Source organism: Trachypithecus francoisi, unplaced genomic scaffold (genome assembly GCF_009764315.1).
Source record: "Trachypithecus francoisi isolate TF-2019V2 unplaced genomic scaffold, Tfra_2.0 Lachesis_group7, whole genome shotgun sequence".
NCBI classification, from domain to species: domain Eukaryota; kingdom Metazoa; phylum Chordata; class Mammalia; order Primates; family Cercopithecidae; genus Trachypithecus; species Trachypithecus francoisi.
The window spans coordinates 6932171-6958028 of NW_022681472.1; the positions used below are offsets into that span (position 1 = coordinate 6932171).

At 39.2% G+C, this 25858-nt stretch overlaps 1 protein-coding gene and 1 long non-coding RNA gene across 10 annotated transcripts in view; one reads left to right on the forward strand and one right to left on the reverse strand.

Moving 5' to 3' along the window:
• PCMTD1 (protein-L-isoaspartate (D-aspartate) O-methyltransferase domain containing 1) overlaps nucleotides 1-23126 on the reverse strand; it is an 81332-nt gene extending 58206 nt beyond the window's left edge. For 6 of the 9 annotated variants that reach the window (XR_004435508.1, XM_033203635.1, XM_033203631.1 and 3 more), the window contains exon 1: nucleotides 22867-23126. Coding sequence is in view for 1 of the 9 variants with exons in the window: in XM_033203632.1 (XP_033059523.1) it covers nucleotides 22867-23051 (185 nt within the window). In the remaining 8 variants the exon portion in view is untranslated. The remainder of the gene's footprint in view (nucleotides 1-22866) is intronic. The other 3 variants (XM_033203636.1, XM_033203632.1, XM_033203639.1) reach the window with 3 other exon arrangements.
• An 851-nt stretch (nucleotides 23127-23977) lies between these two features.
• Nucleotides 23978-24529, forward strand: LOC117079611. Its single transcript, XR_004435514.1, has 2 exons — nucleotides 23978-24172; nucleotides 24308-24529. It is a non-coding gene; the product is annotated as an uncharacterized LOC117079611 (long non-coding RNA).
• Nucleotides 24530-25858: the final 1329 nt, after the last annotated feature.

The following is a 25858-nucleotide window of genomic DNA, read 5'->3' on the forward strand; positions in this document are numbered from 1 at the left end:
TATCATTACTGATGTAATACATATAAACTGTCTACAATAGTCCTTGATGCCTACCACATGCTCAATAGGTGTTGCTTCTATTACTTAATAGAGAAACTACTTAATCCTTCCATAAACAAACATATTCCCATTTCAAGAAACATTAGTCGAGTTGATAAAACCGGGAGATTTTTGTACAGTTAGTAAATACACATAAAATACTTTTGATTTTAGGTGCCAATTTTCAACAAGATCTCAGCAGCTTCACGGTGTTTCTGAGGGAAAACAAAGCATGGAAAGACTGGGTATAGCCTAGACTATATCCTATGATGCTGGATGGAAATGGAGGAGTCAGTGAGAACTCACAGTGTGAATTTTAAAATATACACAAACACACACACACACAAAATAGAAAACTGCAGAAATACACACATATACATATTTTTCCTTGCTTATGAAGGCCTAGAATACACAGGCAGATGTAAGAAACATACCAGTAACTATAAGAAAACCTAGCACCCAGATCTTGGTTTCTAAATACTGTTCTCCTAGGCAAAGAAAAGAAACTAGGGTTCCTTGGGAAAACTGACTCCTAAATTCAGGCAGGGAACACATAAGTCTGAAACACCTTCTTAAGACAAAATATAGAAGTCCTCAAAAAAAATGAAGAGATGTCAAAGATACAGAATCTGGCTTGAAGAGTCTTCTGTTGGCCAAACTGAGTACGTTTTGGGAATCTACGTAATAGAGATTGATGATAATAGTCATAAAATAAAATGAGAATCAAAGAGTCCATACCTAAATGATGAATGAACAAATAAGTTGGGGGAGAAGGAAAAGCTCTCACAGTAGAATGGCAACAAATAAATACAGAAGAAATAATGGTGTTAGAAAAATACCAATGGATGCTAAAACCAGTGTGTGAAAATCTGGTGAGGAACAGGATTATCTGCATAATCTCAAAGTATCTCTCCACAAATTACCAATTAATAAAGGGACAAAAGAGTCACTCACAATGGAGAAATCCAATGAACGCCATCTGAAGTAGTCAAAACTAACTTCGCTAACATTGGGCCTGTTTGAAATGTTTGCTTCTTGGTGCCGTAAAGAAACAGCATTTGAATATAAACTTAATTGTTTTAGCAAGGTCATTTTTTTACTTTTTGTAGAAAGGGTACACTCGCCAGCAGTTTTGCCATGAGAGTACACCAAAGGAGACAGGGTCATTTATAACCTGATGCAGTCACTTTACTGCTGTCTGGTTTTCATTGGCTGGAACAGGACCTTACATTTTGTATTTGACCTGACTGGACAGTAACTTAGAACTTTTTAAAACAGGAAAAGGTAGAGGAGAACAAAGGAAGGAGGAAGTAACTTGTGGAATGCTGAGAAAGGTAAAAACACTTTTAAATAAGGAAGAGTAATAGGCTATGACTTAATGTTTGCTTGGATCCAGTAAAAGCATGCCAGGGCAAATATTTAGGCTAATTTGTGGGAGCTACGAACATAAAGTACATTGATTTTTTTATTATGGATAGCAGATATTTCAGAATGTTAGTACAGGTCTTTGAATAAATTTTGCTTTTAAGAGAAGTTACTATTTATTCCTAATTAGATGAGGAAGAAAGCCTTTGAAGAGGAACCTTTATTTTACTTTTTACAGGCCAAACCAATGCACCTACTGATGTATGTCCTGAGATGGATACTTATCATATTCATGATATTCCTGGACTAGATCCTAAACTAAGGGAGAAAGATACCTACAGGATACATTATTGAAAACAAGTGGCAGAATATGAATACAGGATATATATAAATGGTATTGTATAATTATTAAACTTACTGATTTTAATAACTATACTGTAGTTTTCTAAGAAAACATCCTTGTTCTTGGAAAATATGTACTAAAGTAAAAAAAAAAAAATTGTACTCCAAACTCCTCCAAATGGTGCAGAAAACGTGTGTGTGTGTGTGTGTGTGTGTAATAAAGCAAATGTATCAACATGCAAGCAACAAATGAATCTAAGCGAAGGGTGTATTGGAGTTCCTTGTACTGTTGTGCCAGTTCTTCTACAAGCTTGAAATTCTATCAAAATAAAGATACATAAAAGTAAGCCATTGTGAATCTAAGCAAAGGGTGTATAGCAAGCTTGTCCAACCCACAGCCCATGGGTCATATGCAGTCCAGGATGGCTTTGAATGCAGCCAAACACAAAATCATAAACTTTCTTAAAACATTACGAGATTTTTTTTTCTTTTAGCTCATCAGCTGTTAGTGTTTGCGTATTTTATGTGTGGCCCATGACAATCTTTTTCCAATATGGCCCGGGGACGCCAAAAGATTGGACACCCCTGGTATACAGGAAGAAGTTCCTTGTGCTATTTCTCACAATTTTTCTATAAGTTTGAAACTATTTCAAAATGAATTTATATAAATACATGAATTATGAGTTAAAATGCAAGCAAGATCTTCACGCCTGTAATCCCAGCACTTTGGGAGGCTGGGGCAGGAGGATTGTTTGAGTCCAGGAGTTCGAGAACAGTCTGGGCAACACAGTGAGACCCTCATCTCTACAAAAAAATTTTAAAAATTAGCCAGGCATTGTGGCTCGTGACTATAGTCCCAGCTACTCAGGAAGTGGAGGTGGGGCGATCCCTTGAGCCCAAGAGGTAAAGGCTGCAGAAAGCTGTGATCACACCACTATACTTCAGCCTAGGTGACAGAACGAAACTCTGTCTCAAAAACAAATAAATAAAGCCTAAGGGGAATAGCAGATTAATGGAAAAGAAAGCTATTTTGTGCAGACAGGAAATAGATGAAAGACAACTTGACTTTTAAAACTATGAGTAAGGCTCATGCCCGTAATCCCAGCACTTTGGGAGGCCAAGGTGGGAGGACTGCTTGAGCCCAGGAGTTCGAGACCAGCCCTGGCAAAATAGTGAGACTCTATTTCTATAAACCATTTAAAATATTAGCCAGGTGTAGTAGTGTGCACCTGTGATCCCAGGGACTTGGAACTCTGAGGTAGGAAGATTACTTGAGCCTGGGAGGTCAAGGCTGCAGTGAGCCGTGGTCATGCCACTGTACTCCAGCCTAGGAGACAGAGCAAGACCCTGTGTCTCAAAAGAAAAAAGAAAAAAAAGCAAGAACTGAGCAATCAGCAAAGATAATTCCTTCACAGTATATATTTCCTAAAGTTCACTCCTAGACCTGTCACATGAGGGGGAAAAAAAAGCAAAGAAAAATCACCTTAGGAAGGAATGTCATATTGTTATTCTCAGTTTGGGTTGGAGAAAAGTGGCATGACTAAAATAAAATAAAGTTGGAAATGTAACAGGAAACTTATAAGAGCCAAAACCAAATCATGGGAACAAACTATAACAAAACAAAGCTTTAAAGAAAATGGTAAATTAAAACTAAAGTCAGTATATTCATATTCATGATTATCCCACTAAACTATAATTTAAGATTCTGAGGTGGGCTATGGGAATTCATATATAAATCAGGTTGAGGAAAACACAGATTAATAGGAAAATGAAACTATGTGAAAACTGAGTACTTACAATTTACAAGTCAACAGGTTCTATTCAATTAAAGCTCAGTCACACACCTGCCTCTGAGCAACCAAAGCAAAATAAAATAACCAGAAAAAAAGACAGACACCTATGTATCTCATTTCAGGTAGAGAAGACATTCTAAATTAAAAAGCCACAGGCAAAATGTAAAAATGATAAAAATGATATATTCTATCTGGCAAAGCACACAGTAAAACATCAAAATACAAACAACAAACGGGGGAAAAATTGCAACATGTGGCAAAGGGTTGATATCCAAATTTATAAGAATTATTTACAAAGAAACATTTTTAATTTTTGTAATAAAAGAGCAGAAGGCCAGGTGCAGTGGCTCATGCCTATAATCCCAGCACCTTGGAATGCCAAGGCTGCAGGATTATTTGAGGCCAGGAGTTAGAGACCAACCGAGGCAACATAGCACGACCATCATCTCTACGAAAAAAAAAAAAAGTTTTTTTCAAAAAAATAGCCAGGTCTAAGTGGTGGCATGTACCTGAAGTCCCAGCTACTCAGGAGGCTGAGGCAGGAGGATCCCTTGGGGGAGTTTGAGGTTACAGTGAGCTACAATAGCACCACTGCACTCCAGCCTGGTCAACAGAGCAAGATCCTGTCTCCTTTTAATGAAAAAAAAAAGGGGGGTAGGCGGGCAGAGGAGACAACAAGTATTTACCAGAAGAATTACTAAACCACAAGCAAATATGAAATTATGCCCAACCTCAGTGGCAATTAAAATGCAAAATTAGAAAGACAACTTTAGGCCTATAAGATTCACAATCATGTTTTTTAAAAAAGCTTATTGAAAAAGGTGCAGGAAAACATGTTTTGTATTTTTATTTCTTACTACGTTTTCTTATATACTAATAATAATCCCCCACTTCCTATCCTTAGGAAATATCAACTCCTCCACCTTTATTGGGAATTCTAGCATTTCTACTATAGTCTTCTCTACTCTCCAACTCATACCACAATCAGGGGCATCCTCAACGTACATGAACAACCTTTTCAATCTTCAAAGGAACAACTATGACACCTTTAACAGAGGACTTGTATCACTCAATTGTCCAACCTGAATCCTTACTTTTTTCTCTGACCTGATTTTATGTCTACTTGGCTTGTTGTCTGCCACTATAGTCAATGTCACTAGTCCTCTACCCCAAGGATCAGCAAACTTTTTCTGAAAAGGCCAGACAGTAAACATTTTAGGATTTGCAGGCAATAGTTTCTCTCCCAACTACTGAACACTGCTGTTGTAGGGCAAAAGTAGCTATAGACAACTTATAAGTGAAAGAACATGGCTTTGTTCCAACACAATTTTATTTCTGGACACTAAAATTGGAAAGTCATATCATTTTCATGTCATAAAATATTCTTCCAACCATTTGAAAGTAAACATCATTCTTAGCTGCAGACCACACAAAAAAAGACAGCAGTCCAAGTTTGGCCCATGGGCCACAACCGGCTAACACCTACTCTCATCTTCTTTCCAAATCAATCCCATGAACATTGCTTCATTTACTGAGTCTTCATTACTCCCAATCCTTCATTCTAACTTTCTGCCTCACTCATCTTGCAAACTTCTGATCATGGAACAAGCCAATAATCTCTCTTCTCCATGGACTGTTTTATATTGTGAAGCGTTACTTAAGAAAGAAATCCAGTGCTTGTATTGGTGCCACTAAAAACTTATAATCTTCAAGCTTAACTGGATTTTCAACAATGCCCAGCAATATCTCTGTGTTTATTCACCTCTGGATCCCACTCCCACAGCAAATTCATTACCACTACTACAACCAACAACCTCTCAAGACCAGGCTCCCTAATTCAACAAAGGGTCCTGCTTCATCCTCCACAGAAAAACAGGTCCTAAGGCAAAGAGCCTCAATTTGCCAGACTGTCACCCTAATCCCATCCCATTTGACAAGAATATTACAAATATGATAGCATCTATATTTACATCTACAGACAGGCAGAGTGTAGTAAGTTCAACCTTCATTTGGAGCCCAACAGATCTGATTTCATCCACCTTAATAATTACTACACTTAGTAGTTGCCTGGCATTCAACCAACTGTTTTAGAATTGTCTTTTAACTATCCCTCAAAAAAACCTTCAAGGTAGGTTTTATTACACCCATTTTACAAAGAAAAAAATGTAGAGCTGGGCTTAAATCCTTGGTGTAATTCCAAAGCTGCAGAACTTTGCTCATATCTGGGCTCCATTTTTTTCCATTTCAAAAGTGCATTATCTAATCTGAGCCCTGAATACTATTTCAGGGGCACCTCCAGCCATCTCTCCTCCCACAGCCTTTGCTGAAGTTCCCTTAACCACAATACACTTCGAGCCTCCATGTTCTTGCATATGCATTCTAGTCTCTACCTAGAAAGTCCTCCTTGTTCACTAAGATGCCATTAATGAGTCCCCTCCTCTTAGAAATCTCTAAGTCCAGCCCCAAAACACTTACGAGCCTTAGTCTTTTCAGGCTGTCATAACAAAGTACCATAGACTGGGTGGCTTAAACAACCCAAATTTATTTTCTCAAGTTAGAAGTCCAAGATAAAAGTGCCAGCAGAATCACTTTCTGGTAAGGCCTCTAGGCCTCTCTTCCTGGCTTGCAGATGGTCACCATCTTGCTGTGTTCTCACATGACCTCTTCTTTGTACACATAAAAAAGCATGAGGGAGCTCTCTGGTGTCACTTTTTAAAATGACACTATTGGATCAGGGCCTCACCATTATGATCTTCATTACTTCCTTGGAAGCCCCTTATTCAAGTACAGCTACACTGGGCATGGGGTAGGGTGCGGTCAGCGTTTCAACATATGACTTTTGTGGGGAAATGAACATTCAATCCATAACTGTACCTTTTTTCAAAAGCTCTCAAACACCCTGAGCCTATGTGTATCTCTGTATCCTCTCTCCACAAAGTGACTATCCTGTTTCCCACCCACTTGACTGTGGCCTCTTCAAAGTAAGGGTCTACATGCTAGTCACTTGTTTACTTCTGACACTTAGCTGAATGCCTTATAACAAAGATATTATTCAAGACTGCTACTAATGAGTAACTGAGTGCAGTTTCTCAGTTATTTAAGATCGTGAAAAGAAGACATGTATCTATGTACTTGACAAATTACACCCTCCACTGGACATTAACTATAGCCTGTTTGGGGTATTATATTTCACTGGAGAGAAAACACAAGTCTTTAAAAGCTTACAATTTAATTGTGAATATCATACTTAAGTCTTTAAAAGCTTACAGTTTAATTGTGAATATCATACTTTAAAAAAAAAAAAGAAAGAAAGAAAGAAAGAAAACACGGCCGGACGTGGTGGCTCACGCCTGTAATCCCAGCACTTTAGGAGGCCGAGGCAGGCGGATCACGAGGTCAGGAGATAGAGACCATACTGGTTAACAGGGTGAAACCCCAGCTTTACTAAAAATACAAAAAAAAAAAAAATTAACCGCACGTGCCTGTAGTCCCAGCTGTCCCAGCTACTCGGGAAGTTGAAGCGGGAGAATGGCGTGAACCCAAGAGGCAGAGATTGCAGTGAGCTGAAGCGGGAGAATGGTGTGAACCCAAGAGGCAGAGATTGCAGTGAGCTGAGATCGCGCCACTGGACTCCAGCCTGGGTGACAGGGCGAGACTCTGTCTTGGGGGTGGGAGGAAGAAACAGACAAAAAAGATAAGGTAAATGCTTCAGAGTTCAAAATAAGAGAAAATGAACAGAGAATATAATAGCTAGATGGAATAAAACCTATGAAACCAAAAGTATTATCATCAGATTATAAAGTATTTAAACTTGTAATTTTCCATGGCCTGAATTAAGGTAGCAAAGACTGTAGTACAGATGCCATAGTTCCCACTAAAGGTGAAAGAGTTGATACTTCAGTGTCCTAGGCTAGCAAGTGGGGAGACTGTTATTAAGAGTAAAATATATATATATATACACACACACACACACACACACACATAGATACTAAGAGAGGGACACACACAAAAACACAGGGAAAGAAATTCAACAGATTTTCCTCTGAATTATTAATGCAATATTAAGCCACAGTAAATCTCACAAAAGAGCAAATATTTTAAACAGTTTTATAAATATTAAGTATAAGGAGGTACACAAAGGTTGGCAAATGCCCAAGATATTTTTAAAATGTGTTCAGAAAGTCAAATTGAAAACAACCTAGGTATGTGTATTTTCTAAATCATTCCCTTGATGTACAGACCTAGCTAGCATAAGGTAACAAGAGCTTTTTTTAGGCCTCTGAATTCCCTGCAGTTGAATTACTGTGACAAAAGCAATAAAATGAGGCCAAGTAAAAATCAGTCATATTATATTGTTGAAATTTAAAAACCTCACTCCAGAACTTTAAAACCAGTTGCGTTCACAAAAACAAAGACATAGTTCATAAATATTCTTGTGCAAATAAACCCAAACAAAATAGGCACTTTGATATTTGTGAAAAGCAGGTCAAGAGAAATAAAATCATACAATTATCTAGTTCGCTCTGTCATTCATCAGACAAAACTACTCGTTCAAGGGCATACTGACAGATTTGTGGCTCTGGTATCTTGAGTTTCTTTTCAATACATCCTAAAATAAAAGCTATAAAATATGACATTTTCTGAGATAAAATGCCTTCTTTGGGTCTGTTGCTATCTGCTGAACTTTACCTATCAGTTGGGACTGAGACAGTGTTAAAGTCTGATATTGTTAAAATAAACCAGGTGTACCTCTTAAAGCTACAGACAGAGCCACTGATCTAAGTCAGTGTAGTAAAAACAAGCAGTACCTAAATATTTGGTCCAGGAATACGGTTTCATTTTTATATTTCAGTATGAGAGAATACAGGAAGCAAGCAGGAAATAGCCACAATCAGCTGAACTGGGAACAACCAAACGCAAAAGCAGGAATTGGCCTCTAAGTCAAAAGGAGTGTACCATCATTTTATCTAGAAGAAAAGTTTCTGAATGGCAAAAGGGAATAAAATAACAAGTATGTTCTTCAAGAAAACCCTGGTGTAGTAATATGCCGCCCTGATCCCACCAGGGATTAGGCACAAATAAATATTCTTTTTAACACCCACTGCCTCAATCCCAACTGATAGGTAATGTTCATTGGAGAAAACACTGCAAGGGGAAAGGACTTTGCTTCTCAGCCTGGTGCATTGCTTGGCAGGCTTCCCCAGCACCAGGATGCTGCAGTGCATGACAACAGACAGCTTTCCCCAGCACCTCTCTTTTGGACAGTTTGTAGAACACAGCCTCTAGCAAAATGCCTCTATGAACATCTTTCTATGGTATCCTAGAGGATAGATTTCTGGCAAATTCCATCAACTTCTCTGCCATCCAATAACCTATGGATATACCCTCTCCAACAAGACCCGATCTCAGCCTGGGATAGTCCTCTTCTTTGGGTGCTCAATTGTAGTTCTAGAAGTAGTGGCTGTTTCTTACATCTATTTCTATATTCTGTAGCACTTTCTGTACTTCCTACTAGCTCTGTTACAGTAAATAATCCTTTACACTAAACATTCTCTGCTCAAATTACTGCATGATTTCCTGACTGGACCCAGATTTATATAATCCTGAAAACCAGAAAGACTACACACAAGCCACTGAAATAAAGACAGAGGTTGAGCAATAAAATGAACTAAAATACAACAGATACTGATACTTGGCCAGACAAAGCATCCACAACCTCAATTTAACTTAAATTACAATATCACACAAACATCCTCTCATCCTTTTTATTTTAACTTCTAAGTATTGGGATGCGGGGAGGATATCTTCGCTTCTTGGCAAAATTTTGAACACTTCTTACCACATTTTCTGTGTTAAGAGAGCTGTCATGCTGATCAGAGAGGGCAAGTTAGATGCCAGCAGTGACTAAGAGTATTGAGAGTGGCAGTTACCAATTCTGCCACCTTCAAGTTCCTGCCTAGGACAATACATCATACAAACTTTTAGACAGGAAGATGCCTTAGGGGCTTCATCTACAGGAGTCGGCTTGAAAAGAGCTTGTTAACTGAAGCACATGTTCTTTCTGGTGCCCTTGCTTCTCTCCTATAAACTTACATGATTATTAACACACATGGGAAATGACAAAATAAAACCACTGAAAAACTTAAATTTCACGTAGGCAGGGGTAGGCAGGCTAAAAATACAAATTCACAAAGGAGCTATTTGCAGAAAAACAATTTTACAATAAAGCAACAGTAAATGACACTAAATAAATCACATACTTTGTCACTGTATTAAAATGCAATACACTCACCACCACAGAAGAGTGGTAACTGTCAGAAAGACAGCCTTATGACTCTACAGGGGCATACGCTGTTTGTGCTGGGTCAGAAGGTTATACGTGTTTTGGAAAAACAAAAACACTTTCAATGATAGCAATTTTTTGTAATTTGTGTTATCCAATGACATTACTATAAATTCTCCTTGAACAACTCAAGAGCATAGAGTGGAAATGCATTTTTGTGTACTTACAGTGAATGCACAGGGATATTCTTTCCTACTAAGAACAAAGACTATGTATAATTTTTTAAAGCATAAGGCTCTTTCCTCCAAACTGATAAGAATCTTTGCAGCAAATTCACAAGGACCTCAACTTCTGTCTGCTTTTCTGCAATTTAGATAGCTGTTAATTTTGTCCCTTCCTCCAACATATTGCCGAAGAGACTTCAGGACAGGTATTTTTCCTTTCTCCTGCTGGACTTACTCAAAATCATCATCCTCTTTAGCAGAAATTTTCCAATGCATTCAATAAGTTTCTAGATTAATTTCACTGGAGAGGGAAGTTCTATCATTTCAAATTTAAAATATATCTAAAAGTATAGCCCCTCACCTTTCAGACCATGTACTCTTCAATTACTCCCATTCTCCTTAGTGAAAAGCCCTTTTGTGAATATCCCTATCAATTTTTGCTAGATTACTGCAATGAACTTCAAGATGATCATACCTGTAGTTGTGCCAGTTTCAATGCCATCTTATATGCCATTTTGATTCATCTGCCCAGTATACAACTTTTATCAGTAAAGAGGCTCCAAAAATCCAGAGGTGCCCCCAAGATTCTATGAAAATGGGAAGAAATCTCACTTGGCAGGACTCAATGCTGTCCCCATTTAAACATAGCTGCACTAGTTGTATCAGTTTTATAAATGTCATCTTACTATTTTGTTGGGGACAGGCTGTTTAGAAATCATTTCCATAAGGATTCAAATGGCCACAGTGTATTTACCTGTATTAGTTTTCTATCACTGTCACAGCATATTAGCATAAACCTTAATGGCTTAAAACCACACAAGTTTATTATGTGATCGTTCTGGAAGTCAGAAGTCTGACACACGAGTCTCATGATACAAGTCTCACTGGGCTAAGATCAAGGTGTTGGGGAGACTGTTCCTTTCTGAAGGTTCTTTGGGAGAAATCTGTTCCCTTGCATCAGTGTCTAGTGTCTATCTGCTTTTTTTCTCTCTCTCTCTCTCTTTCCTCATGGCCCTCTCTTTCCTCCGTCTTCAAAGCAAGAATCATGGGGCTGATTCCTTTTCTGCTGTCTCTCTGGTTCTTTCGCTCTGCCTCCCCCTTCCATTTTTAAGGACCCTTATGATTACACTGGGCTCATCAGGATAATCCAGGATAATCTTCCTATCTTAAACTGATTAGCAACTTTAATTCATCTGCAACCTTAATTCCCCTTTGCCATATAAGGTCACATATTCGCAGGTTCCAGGGATTAGAACACGGACCTCTTTGGGGGGCTACTATGCACCAAACACACTACCCAAACTTTGACTCCTACTCTTCAGGATAATGCTGTTCTATAGGGAATCAGACACAATCCATCTTAAATATGTATACTGGCAGCCCAAATCTATCCCTTCTTCTCCCATTTCTCATCCAGCATACAGGTGAAGAAACAATATGGCAAAAGGATCAGCAGCAAGAAATATGCTTATTATTCCTTGACAGACGTGGAATTTATTTTCTCTTACAGGCAAATAATACAAGGTTATGTTCTTAAGATAGTCTAAAATCCTCTAACTGAAGCAATAACTATGTACAAACTAACAGTACAAGAACATCCTGAAGACCCTGAAACTCAATTTTAAGTAGCAACTGGAAACACTGCAAAAAATAAAACTATCAATTGTCTGGTATGGTAATTCTCAAGCCACACAATCATTTTCCTCGTTTTTACAAAAAAAAAAAAAAAAAAAAAAAAGAGTATGCTCAGTCCCAACATCTGAGAACAGTTTCACACAAAAAAGTTTTCATAATTTCTTTCTTTTTTTTTTTTTGAGATGGAGTCTTGTTCTGTCACCAGGCTGGAGTGCAGGGGTACGATCTCGGCTCACTGCAACTTCTGTCTCCTGGGTTCAAGCGATTCTCCTGCCTCAGTCTCTCAAGTAGCTGAATTACAGCTACCACATTCAGCGCCATCACACTCAGCTAATTTTCTTATATCTTTAGTAGAGACAGGGTTTCACCATGTTGGCCAGGATGGTCTCGATCTCTTGACCTTGTGATCCGCCCACCTCGGCCTCCCAAAGTGCTGAGACTACAGGTATGAGCCATCACGCCCGGCCAAGTTTTCATAATTTCTAGTATCTTACTCTAGAAACTGTGCCTAAATACAAACTTCAAGTTTGTATTTAAACTTGAATTTAAACTTCAAGTTTAAAACTGTTTACAGTTCATTCCTAATTCCTGACTTTACTTTTAGGATAGTAGAAAGCTACCATACAGATTCATTCTGAGTGCTTACAGAAGTTCAGTTCAATAGAGTAAGACCCTGTATATGATGGTCCATACCTTTTCTTAGCTGTTGGCATCCAACAGGATATAGTAGCAGATTCAAAACTGTCACTTCAATGCAGAAGGATTCCAGGTTGGGCTCAAGAGGGAGCATCCTTTTAAAAACAGATTCCCCTGCAGGTAAATGACTTTTGTGTATCACAAAAAAATGAATGTGAAGATACACTAGATAACAAAAATATTAACACATTTAGGAGCAGGACCTGATTTTCTTAATGCTCCCACAGTAGAAGGCACTATAGGGTATGAAAAGAAATAAGCAGGCCCTGACCTTTATAATTAAGCTTTGGGGTAACAATGAGAAAGAGACCCAGAATCAAACATATTCATGAAAGTCTGAACTCATAGCGTTTATTTTACCATTGGCCTTTCTATGACCTACCTTAGTTTTAAGAATCAAATGAAATAATGTACATATTCAAATTTAATAATTCTTATCTAGCACCAAGTAAAACAAATTAACGTTACTGGTAACTGAAAAATACTCCTCTAAGTTCCAAAGATTAAAAACAAACTAATGAAAGTCTTTATACAATGTATTAGTTCTACAGTCTTAGCGAATTACCCAACATAACTCAACCACTTCTTAATGGCTCAGGGTCATTATGAGGAATATTATGATAATGGTATGCCAGGAGCACCTCAGAGACCAACACACACAGTAAAAGCATTCCACCATCTGGAACTGCTTTGCTCTCTCACTGCGGTAATTTCTCGTTTCTTTTTTGTGTGACTAGATGATTCAAATCTGCTTTATTTTACACACAACTATGTTGGATCTAATGTGACTCCACAGTCTGTCCCTGACTATATAGGACACATTCTCCTTGCTTTTCCTAGGCCTTTTGTTGTTATTGTTAACTCCTCACTCACTACCTACAATATTAGTAAGAGACCATGAGGTTATAAGTCTAAGTTTGGCCTCTACTGAAAGTGGATATTGCTTCTAGGTTAGGTCCATCACTTTCTCTCAAGTGTTAATTGATCTCATAATCTCTGAAAAGTAGCATATGACTCACAAAATAATATATAACCTTTATTACTGATTATTAGTGCAACTACCATTAATTAAGTACTTACAGCATAAAGCTTTGAGGTGTTTTAAGTATATTAACTCATTTCAGTCTTCATAAAATTTCTTGTAAGAGCATTACTTTTAGGGATGGGAAACGAAGGAAAGGGATTAAATAACTTCCTTAACCTTTTACAGCTAGTAGGAGGCAAAACTGGGGTTGAGTTCTAGATCTATCTCACATTAAACCCTGTGTCTTTCAACACTGTTGATTGCTGAGTCTGATACCATCATTTTATAGAAAATAAAGCAGATTGAGGAAATTGAAGTCACTTTGAATCTCAGTTCATGCATCTATAAAATGGGAATAACAGTACTTTCCTATCTCTTTGACAAGACGCAAAGTTACATGAAAATGTGAAAAATATCAAATTTAACACGGTCTCATGCTGACTATAAAATGCCAGGAAGCACTATTCCCACAGAAAGTGTCAGTTTTCCTGAAGCAGTACAGGGAATGCCATTTATATTATATTCTTTGTGAATATACACACATACATGTATTAGTGTATACACATACATGTACACACACATACATATATTAGTGTGAAGTGAATTAATTTTATTAAGTGCTGCCTAGATACAATAAAACCAGTGATTACTAGACAGTCATAACCAAACAAGTCCTTAACAACAACAAAAAAAGCTTATATAAAGCCTTTTTGTCATAAATAATGAGGTAATTAAACTACTTTAAGTCCAAGGGGATTACCTCCCTTTCCTTTAAAGCCAAATCAACTGCATGAATGGTTATAATTCACAGATATTTATATAGATCATTGTAGAAATACCTAAATCTTTCCATTTCTAATTTCTCTGGTTCATAAAAAAATAAAGATTCAAATTACTCTATTTACAGGGAAAAGTCAAGCCCATTAAAATGGTTTAGATGTATTTAAAATAATTCTTTCACAATGGGATTTAAAATGCATGTTAAATCAGTATAGAACACTGGTAGGCTTTTCCTTGAAACTAAAATTAGAGTGGCTGCCTTTGCATGTTCCAAAATTTGTTTTTATACAGTTGAGTATGAAGACTGACCAGAAATTTTAAATCTGCTCTAGCCACCAAGAGACTACAATGAAAACATGAAAATTTAGAATACCAAGACTTACAGGAGTAACAGAGATAAACCATCCTTCTAAAACAAAGACTGTTTTGCATTTGCTTTTTGAGCTATGACATTTCTAAATAGTTCCTTCTATTCAAGGCCCAGTATTTTAAATATGGACTACAAAGATATAATGATACATAATCAGAACAAAATCTCTGTACTACTTACGCAGTAGCAGTGATAGAGACGCACTGACTGATCCACCCACCAGCACACCTGTGGCTCCCATAACCAATACCTAAACATCCATGTGCTTGGCTGTAGAAATCCCCTAATAATGTTAAGCCAAGGCCTTACCACAACCTTGGTTACTTAAAGCACCACTTCCTAGCACAGACGCATCCAGGTCAGAGAAAATGCAAGCACTCACATTTTCCATTCTACTATCACCAAATGCATCTGCCTTATATGGCAGCAAGACATAAAGCTGGACATTTCTCATGGTGTTTTCATTAACACAGAGTTCCCTCAGAATTAAAAACCATGCAAGTCCTAGATGATAACATCCCTGTTAACCTGTTTCTCCTTTTCTTTACCCGTATTTTCTAGTCTTTCCACAATAAATTTCTACTGCTGTTATACAGGGAAAAAAGCAAAATCAAATAAATGAGCTTTTACTTACTATGTTCACAATATCTAGGAAAGTATAATTGACCAAAGAGAGAATCACAGGAGCTCAGAAATGGGTCAGTGCAAATGAACCACTGTTAAAAATAAATCTAAACCATATGAACGTAGGCAGCATACACATACCACCCTAAAAATAAAAGACATGAGGTCGGGCAAGGTGGCTCACTCCTCTAATCCACTTTGGGAGGACAAGGCAGGAGGATGGCTTGAGCCCACGAGTTTTGAGACAAGCCTGGGCAACACACTGAGACGCCTATCTCTACAAAAAATGAAAGAAAAAAACACATCAGCCAATCATAGTGGCACAAGCCTGTAATCCCAGCTACTGGGGAGGTTGAGGTGGGAGGATTGCTCGAGGTCAGGAGGTGGAGGTTGCAGTGAGCCGAGATCGCACTACTGCCCTCCGAGTTGGGCGACACAGCAAGACCCTGTCTCAAAAAAAGACAAAAACAAAAAACAAAAAAAAAACACTCAAATCCCAAATTTAGCATAGAATGTCTGGAAAATAAAGAGAATATATCATTATTCAATAAATTATATGCCACTATTAAAAAAAAAAAAAATATATATATATATATATATAGCTTGAGAAACCTTAAATGATCTGCAGAAATACTTGATAAAACTAGCTACATAGGCTAAACAGGTAGTACAGTTTACACAATAACTGTGTACTTACAGCCCCCTTGGATCTAAAGGAATCAAAGAACATTCACTATATATTTACCTGGTATCCCACCAACACCTTCTTCTCTTGTTCAAGATTCTGACTTTTACATTCATTCCATTTACTTGTTATTCAACAGAATTCTGACTGACATTTTTAATATGCATGAATATACTGTTTCTGTTTATATGCAAGTCTGAAAGGATTCATACCAAACTGTCAAAAAACCATTACCCCAGCAAACCATGAGGAGCAGACACGGATGATGGGGGCCTGCTTGTTTAACTTCATTTAATTTAGTAATTTAAATCTTATTTCTGTATATACAATCATTTTTCAATAAAAAGATTAATGACCACATAAAATATTGTAGGCCACATTTCCTTCTAGATGACACAAAGGGATCTAAATTCAACCCCTGAATAGGTTTCCTATGTTAAATATAGCAGCATAGGCTATAGATCCAGACACCAAACTCCAGATACCAGGTATCATTTCTAAACACTGAACGGCTAATAAATGCAGGGCTGACCCTTGCCCAGAGTGGATCATTTGTCATGGCAGCTGCTACCCATCACCACTACCATCCAACTCTTCCAACTCAACTGTCAATTATGGATTCTAGCAAATGTCTTCGCATAACCCCATAGTTCTCTCCATTCACTTACACACTAATCATCAGGTCAGAAAAGGAACCAAAAAGCCCATTTCAGCTTTCAAACTTTATTTTCCCCTACAAGGAAAGACCACCTACTTTTTACTTTTCTTCCTTCAAAGTGTTGCCACAATGGATGTAATAGTCAGAAACTAAATGCTCATTTGTAGGCAATATACTTAAATCAATTATAATTGATATACAATCTATAGCTGTAGCTATATATAATATACTCTGAGGCTGAAATTTTTTTTTAAGAATGAAGTAGTTCTTTATCTCCTCATTGCCGTATGAAAATCCAAGTGAAAAAACAGCAGTGTATCTCATCTTTACGTAAGTGGAAAGAAAAGGAAATTTATTCAGATTTCTTTGTACACACAAATAAAATGTTTCTATTATATCATTCTAGAGATAAGTGACTACTTCCCAGGGGGAAAATGGGAGGCTGTTGAAGACACATTTTCAGTTTATATATTTTTTGTATCACTTAAAATTTGAAACATGTGACTATATTACCTATTTTTAAAGTCTGTGAATTATTTTAAACTCGCTTACAACTTGTATCTTCAAAGAAATATTTATGATTAATATTTCATAAAGCTAAAGGCAGGTAGACTACAAATTGATTAGTCTGAGAATCAGTCTCATTCCTTTATAAGCATATATTTTAACATTCCAAAAGGAAAACGTCTCTTCCCATCACCAAGATATCCTACGTTCACAATTCCTAACAGAATTATAGTTTTACTTTATAAAGCAAGAATAATTACTTATTATTTGGCCAAACTATAAACAATACAGGGTGCAATGGCAGATATAAGAAAAAACTGTAACTTCTGCATGATAACCATTAACATCGATAGATTATTTTAAGAAAGTCTGAAATTTCATATGAACTGTTCAGCAACGTAAGAATTACATATAACCTGTGTGAGGGCATTTCAGCTGATTGTACAATTGGAGCTTCCTGATATCACCAAAATAAATAAAACAATACTAAAATATAGACAGAGTTGTACTCCATTTTTCACATCTATGTAAGCTTAAAGAAACTGTAAGATCAGAGAGTTTATGAGAATATTGCACTCATTAGGAAACTTGTCTTACTCAACAGCATGGAAAATAATTCACATGGCAAATCATTATTTTTTTTTAAATTTATATACAGTACCAAGAAAGGATATGTGCACATAGAAAAACAACACTGATCTGTCCTAAATAAACAACACAATTGCCTTATAATCTGAAAACAAAGAATTCATGATAGCCCACAAGAAATTTAGTTGTTATGGACACACACAATTAAAAACTCTAACAAGTTAGTGTGTGTGTGTGTGTGTGTGTGTGTGTGTGAGAGAGAGAGAGAAAGAGAGAGAGAGAGAGACACAGAGAGAAACTAAAATCAAATATACTGCTTAAATACCATTGAAAGGGGTAGTTTACCAGGGATCATTTTCATACTTATTTACCCATACTTCCTGAGTACCCATTGGAAGACACAAGAAACAGTAAGACATAGTTTGTGCTTCAAGCATCTGATATAATCCAATTACAACTGTTACAGTACTCAAAACAAATTTAGAGTAAAAAGTATCATCACAGGTTAAACAGCTGTATGAATGTGCAGGAGATTTTACTACCATACTACACAGACTGGGAGGTGGGGGCTCTAGGGAAATACGGTGTACGCTGTATAAACTAGACTTTTACATGGAGGACTCCTAAAGGCAGAGATGGGAGAAAGAAAAAAATTCCAAGAAATGGAAATGCATGAGAAACAAAAAACGTAAAGTAAAACTGAAGTTTACATTCTTTCTGGAACAGCTGCTGGAACATAAAGAATGTCACTTAAAGTTTAATTAAAACAAGAAATAAGTTTTGAAAGGGGCACTAAAGTCAAATAATGCAGTTTTGAAAGGGAACACTGAGGAACTCGGGCTTTCTTCCAGAGTGGATCAGGAGCCACTCGGCAGAGGCGCAGTGGTCAAGAACACAGACTTGCAAGAAGACATGGTTGGGATTCAAATTCCAGCTCTTCTACCTACTAACAACTCCTTCAAGATCATGAAGTTCCAATTTCTTCACCTGTAGAATGGGGATAATATAAATTATAATGACCACAAGAGAACAAAGGATTCAGCACATTGACTGACATAAAAACACCCAAGTGGGTTTGTTTTGTTCGCTTGTCATCAGGCAGGGAACCTGATCGGGACTACATCTAGGACTAGGACAATTAATAAGCAGTATTCACAATGAATGGCAAACCAAGAGATTAATGTCTCTTGCTGTGTATATGGCTGCTGGAAGAATTGAAAAAAGATAAGAGAAATCAGGAACCACAATGCAGTAAGATGACCAAAAAAAAAAATTCTAAGAAAAGGAGAGAGAGAAGAAACAAGGATGACCTTTTGATTTTGAGTCTAGATGACTAAGAAAATGCTAAGGTCATTAATATAAACAAGGAAGAAGAATCAGGCTTGCAAAAGAAGTTTAATTCTGAATCTACTGATTCAAGATTACAAAATTACAGCTGCTAAGTTGATCAGGGAGAACAACGTTGGTAAATCTGAAGCTTAGGAATTAAAATAAGGCCGATGATACAGAATTGGAAGCCTCAGCAAAGAGGGTGTGGGGAATGAGCAGCTGAAACCATGGATCTGTGTGGGACTGCCAAGGGAGAGAACAAATTCTAAAAAGGAAAAGAACTAAACCTAAGGTAACACCTAAAGGCAACACCAATCTGAAATTCAGGAAGTGAGAGAGAAAAATGAACAAACGCCCCAAGAAGGGTGAGTTGGAGGTGCCAGTTTGTGAAAGTCACCAAGACAGACCTTCACAGCGTTTCACATTCTGCAGCTCTTTCAATGCTCATTATAACTTTAGATTATAAACTGAACTGACTTCACCAATTGATAATATGATTATCACAAAAGGTTTTTAAGAGTCTGCAAGTTACTGAAGAGTGCTCAGTAGAAAACACAGAAGAGTGTTTTGTGCAAATTAGTGTTTAAGCCCCAAGAATATTTTAAGCTCTAGAAACCATACATGATGCATGTCTTGTATCAAGACATAAAGTTGATTTATTTCTGGCTACCCATGCATATATGTTTCAAAAAGGATTTTCAGGTTAAATTGGAAAATACGCTATTTCTTCCCATCAGCAATCTCTCTCATTAATGTTTGCGATTATACATACACATAGTGTTCAATTCCCAACCGTTCCCCACTTCAACAGCTGAAAAATCTTACCATATTCTAAAAGCGTCTTTAGGGGGCTGAAGTATTTCTGTGTCACCTAACTATAAAAGCCACTCACATCCAACATCCAATGTTAAGTTACCATGCTTTATTAATTTTAGTATTTGTCCTATTTATTTATTTATTTATTTTTGAGACAGAATCTCACTCTTTTGCCCGAGCTGGAGTGAAGTGGAGTGATCTTGGCTCACTGCAACTCCGACTCCCAGGTTCAAGCAACTCTCCTGCCTCAGCCTCCCGAGTAGCTGGGATTACAGGTGCCCACGACCATGCTCAGTTAATTTTTGTATTTTTAGTAGAGACAGGGTTTCACCATTTTGGCCAGGTTGGACTCGAACTCCTGACCTCAGATGATCCACCTGCCTCGGCCTCCCAAAGTGCTAGGATTACAAGCGTGAGCCACCACGCCTGGCCACCACATTTCTTCCAACTATGTAGTTGCCACATCTAGTGGAAAATGAAAAAACATTAATAAACCACAATATTATGACTGTCATTATGCATTTTAAGGGACTACCAAATATTTTTAAATACCAAGAATGATATAAGTAAATTTTAATCTTTTTAGACTTTTTTAGGGCCCTCTTGGTATTCTTTCCAGCACATTAGTTTACAACAAGTTCAACTACATTCATAAAAATGTTTACTGATGTGAGATTACCCTTCCGGGTTTGTAAGGAATACGCAGCTGAGAGCTACAGTTTACAATAATATCCCAATTTACCATGGCACCCAGCAGTGTCTAAAGTAACACAAATCCCCATCTTCTTGGTTAACAGCATAAGATCAAGGAGTTTAAAATTTTAGTAATATGCCACCAGAAATCTCATCTAAAAAAATACCATTATCGTTTCACACTATATTCTCTAGACTATTTTAAATGCATGTGATTATATTCATGTAGTTATTTTGCAAGGAACATTTCAAAGAAAGCAGAAAAAAAACCGTAAGGGCAACAATTTTATAAGGCAGTTTTCATTCACAGGAGGTAAAACAAGAGCACAAAACACAGGTTCTTGGATTAAGTACTCCTGAATATAAACATGCACTATTACCAAAAAAAAAAAAAAAATGCAGTGGGATCTTGAGCAGTTTTCTCTCTTTTCTCTCTCAAAGCTTCTGTTTATTACTCTATAGAATGAGAAGTTACGTTGTTGTTATGAGAAATATATGAGCATATTATCACCAAAAATAACTAAAATGTCACGGATATATTTTATTCCTTTCAAGCAGTTTCTAAATAATAAAATACTACACAATTTGGCTTAAAATTTCAGGCTATGCATGTTTAGAACCTGACGTTGTTCGTGATTATCTTCCTCAGTTGTTCTTTCCCTGGAAGCTAGCACCAAGATGAACAGAGTACAATTTTAATAAATACAGGCTAGTGATTAAATTAACAAAGCCTCCAGCTCTTCTGCACACAGAAATACAGCATGCAATGGGGATTACCTATCTTTCTGTCTTACTTAATAGTAGGCAGCGCAGTATCACCCTTCCACTTCCAGTTTACTCCCTATGGCTTACTTACCAAAATATGTAATCCCTGTTGCTTTTTTTTTGTCTCAGGCTAGGGCCACTAGCTTTCTATCTTTCCTACCTTACCTTTCCTTCACATATTAGCTACTTCATGTTAAAGTAATTACAAGTGTTCAACTGACCATATGGAATTAAAATTTACTTTGAAAATAAGAACTCAAAAAAAACAAAAAGTAAACTAATTCAGCAACTTTATGTTTTATGGAGTCATCCAGCCTCGTGTAAACTACCGTTAAGCAGTATGTAAACATTATTACTCAATCTGCTTAATACGAAAGTAATCTCGTCGGGCCTCCGACATTCTGAAAGTTTTGCCACATTGTTTCAAAATATTGGCTTGTAGCCCTTTTCAAAGGTACTGATTACTGAAAACTTGGCAACCATGTTTAACAATAAAGAAAAGCCTTCCCCGAGCCTACGAAGATTGGATTCTCTAATACATAGTAATAATGTTTTCAAAAAGAATGAGGCGAGTAATAAAATGGAGGAATATCCATGATGCATTGTTGGCTAATAATACGTTATACTGTACTATATATGATCCCAATCTTGTTTCTAAAGCACACTCATTAAATGCACAGAAAAAAAAAAATTCTGAATAACTACCCACCACACTTGGAGACTGGCTAACCTAGGTAGTAAGAACGGGAAATATGGGGGAAAGGGCTCGAGAGAGGGCAGGTTTCTTCATTGTTTGGCTGCTTCATTTTTTCTCAAAGAGCACGCAGTACTTTCGTAATTAAAAAATAATAACAAATGGGGGGAAAACACTGCTAAACGCATACTTTTTCCTCCCTAGCACATTCTTCTGATTTGTAATGTTAAAAATATAGCTCTGCTTTCTCGATTCTAAAAAGAGCACACACGAAAACAAAATTATAGAAGTTCCAAAAAATCTTGGATTTGCAAAATTACTCCCTCGGGTTCTCCCCGTGGGTGTCTGAAATACCCCAAGCAAAACACGGGCACAGCACTTCTCCTGAACGGTAGTAGACGCTCACAAACACAAAAAGAGCCCTGGGCGCCTGCTATAACCTCTCAGTCCCCTCCCAGCCCCCGAGGCTTCCCCGAGCCTACGTAGATTGGATTCTCTTCCTCCAAAACCAAAACAACAGAAGTCACTGGGCGGATCCAAAACGGCCCTAAGGGGCCCGCGTGCATCTCACGACGCCAGCCTCGGGACTCGGGTCCCCAAGCCCAGGTCAGAGCCGAAGGACGGATCTGACTACGCGGCTCCCCGGCCTCCCTGGGGCCCCCGACCTCCCGGGCCCCAGGGACCCCGGCTCCCGACCTCCAGGCTTCGCTGGGCCCCTTTCGACTCTCCGACCTCCCGAGTCCTCCGCCCCCGGTCCGTCCCTCCCTCAACCTGCCCCGCAGCCCCTCCGTTTTCCGGCCCCCGACCTGCCTGCCCTTAAGTCCCCCTGCCCCCGACTCTCGGCTGCCGTCCCCGTGGCTCGCTAGCCTCCGAGCATATCCCAGTCGCCCGCCCGGCCACAGCACGCGGGACACGCACACCCCACGACCCCGAGCCCCCGCTGGCGGCGGCGTTACCTGTGGCGCGGGCAGCGGCGCGCAGGCCAGACGCTAGGACTCGGCGGGGTCCGCAGCAGCCAGACGCCACCACCACTACAATAACAACAACACGGACCCCACCGCCGAGTGGAGAGGCGGGGCCCGGACCAGCGACTGGAGCAGCCAGAACGTCCCGGCCTCCGGAGCCACCGGGTACAGGGCATGCGCAGAGAGCCACGGGCACGGGGGCAGCTCCCCGCGGACGCCAAAGTCAACAAGGCCGGGAGACGCCCCCATCTGGCCCCGCCCCCTCAGGGCTTGCTCCACCCCCAAGCCCAAACAACGCGAGGCCTTGACGGGCCAGAAGACTACGGCTGTAGAGGAGATCCCGCGAGAACATGGCCTCCACCTCTCCACCCCAATTTCCACGTTCGCGCACCAGTGAAGGGGTGCAGGCTTTCAGTGGTCTCAGAGCTACGGAGTGTCAGGGCCTAGCCACAGGGTCCCCTTTGTGTTGAAGGACAGCGTCTTACGGTGTGGGAGCGTTTTTGAGGTGTATTCCTGGGTTTGGAGGCGAACCCCCAATGGTTACCGCCACAGAGGCTTTGCGGAGGGCGCTCACTGGCTTAGGTGAAGAGCGAAGGCTCAAGACTGTGCCGTTTTTTAGTGGCCCCTTGGCGTCCAGAAGTTCCCCCCAGCGCCCGTCGTATGCACTCCCGCCGCCTGTGCCCCGCCCTGCCTGTCAGGCGCCCTCGGGCCTCAGCTCCGGGACGCCCGGAGTGGCCGCCTTTTCGCGTCTTGCTGACCCGGGGCTGGGGCATGTGTTTCTCCTGCCGCGGACGGAAGATGCTGGGCCACGCAAGTTTCCCTGGGCTTGGTTAACCCCAAAACCCATTTCCAGAAGGAAAGGGTGTTGAGGAGGAGGGATAGAAAGTCGAGAAGAGGGCCGGGCGGAGTGCCTCACTCCTGTAATCCCAGCACTTTGGGAGGCCGGGGAGGGGGGGGTGGGTGGATCACCCTGAGGTCAAGAGTTCGGGACCAGCCTGGCCTAGGCCTACGTGGTGAAACCCCGTCTCTACTGAAAATACAAAACTTAGCCGGGTGTGGTGGCACGTACCTGTAGTCCCAGCAACTCGAGAGGCTGAGGCAGGAGAATCTCTTGAACCTGGGAGTCGGAGGTTGCAGTGCTGAGGTGGCACCATTGCACTCCAGCCTTGGCGACAAGAACGACACTCCATCTCAAGGAAAGAAAAAAGTCGAGAAGAGGAAAGGAGACATAGGGGCAGGCGAGCCGGGAAAACACTGCCACTAAGGATCCTAAGCAGTGAACATGCTGTTCATACTTGTAAGACTCCTAGCAAACTGCATTTAATTTTTTTCAATTAGTTTTAGTGTACATAAAGGCATGTCTTTTCCAAATACTGTAATTTTTGAAGTGTTGTCCTTTCTTGTTCATTCATCTTTGTGCATTTCTCTCCAGTCTCTAACAGTAGGTTGTGGCATGATTTGCTTCCATCATGTGAATTCTGTTGGGTTTTGATTTTCAAGTATGAGAGTGAATGTAAGCTATCCTTATAGGTTACCTAAGATAAATTAGAATTAGAACGTCTTTACGCTAGGGCTACTGCTTCCCACCATAACCAACCATCTGCAAAAGCGTTCAGAAAGAACATGCTAGCAAGGTCAAAAGCTTCAAATCACGAAATAAGAACTTGAAAACAAGAGCAAAATTGTTGCTGAGGCAGTCTGCCATTTAACTCAAAAGCTTCACTTTATTTAAGTATGAGTGCATATTCAGTGGACATTGAGCTCCGAACTGTTCAAAATATCTGTTCATCTGCATTCTGGACATCTGCGGGTCACATGTATTAGCTCCATCTTTGGATTTCTGCCTGGACCCAGGGCACTCCTAACCGTTACAGGATCATATGACAATCTTACAGGATGAGTTTTCTGCTAGTCCAAGCAGAAATTTTGGCACATGAAAACATCTTACCGTAAACAAAAAAAGTACAAATGGTAATAAGGAAAATAGCTAAAATGATTAAACAACTCTTAAAGCCTTTTCCCCTGTTTTCTCTACATTTTTTAAAAACATATTTTCCTTTACTGTCTTCCTTCTGCTATGGGAATTTTTCAGGGTTCTAGACCTTTTTTCTCGTCTGTGGCTTAACACAGGTCATTTTTTAAATAAGATTACTAGTGAGGACCTTCTTAATAAACAAGACCGAATGCTACTCTTGTGGGTGAGTAGTTGAACAGCAAGTAAAGCACTCGATCAACTCTGTAATTTTCCTGTGGTAGGCACACCCCATCTCCACCTTCACATCTTTTCTGATTATGCCTCCATACCTTACACACATAATTTACTTTTTTTTTTTTTTAAGAGACAGAGTCTTTTGCTCTGTTGCCCAGGCTGGAGTGCAGTGGTATCATCTCTGCTCACTGCAACCTCTGCCTCCTGGGTTCAAGCAGTTCTCCTGCCTCAGCCTCCCAAGTAGCTAGGATCAGAGAAGCGCACTGCCACGCCCTGCTAAGTTTTGTAGTTTTAGTAGAGATGGGGTTTTGCCATGTTGGCCAGGCTGGCCTCCAACTCCTGATCTCAAGTGATCCACCCGCCTCGGCCTCCCAAAGTGTTGGGATTACAGGCATGAGCCACCACGCCCGGCTTCTTGTGTGTGTCTTCCTACTAAATTGTAGTCATGAAAGTTGAGCATATACCCAGTATGCTCACTATTTCTCTCCAGGGCCTGATACAGTGGCTGCTACAACACTGATACTCTGCATTTGTTGAATGAGTAATTTAAATTTTAAATTATCATCTAGAATCATTTGGAGATTTATTTAGACTTTGATAAATTTAGATAGCCCACACACAGATTCCTAGAGTTCTTGATACATTGTTGCAGTAAGTTTGGTCCTTACAACAGCAATAACACTGTAGTAACTTAATTCTTCATACCAGATTGCTTCACTTTTTTTGTTAAGCAGAAAATACCCAAAGTAAATTTGAGCTATTTGGGACTCCTTT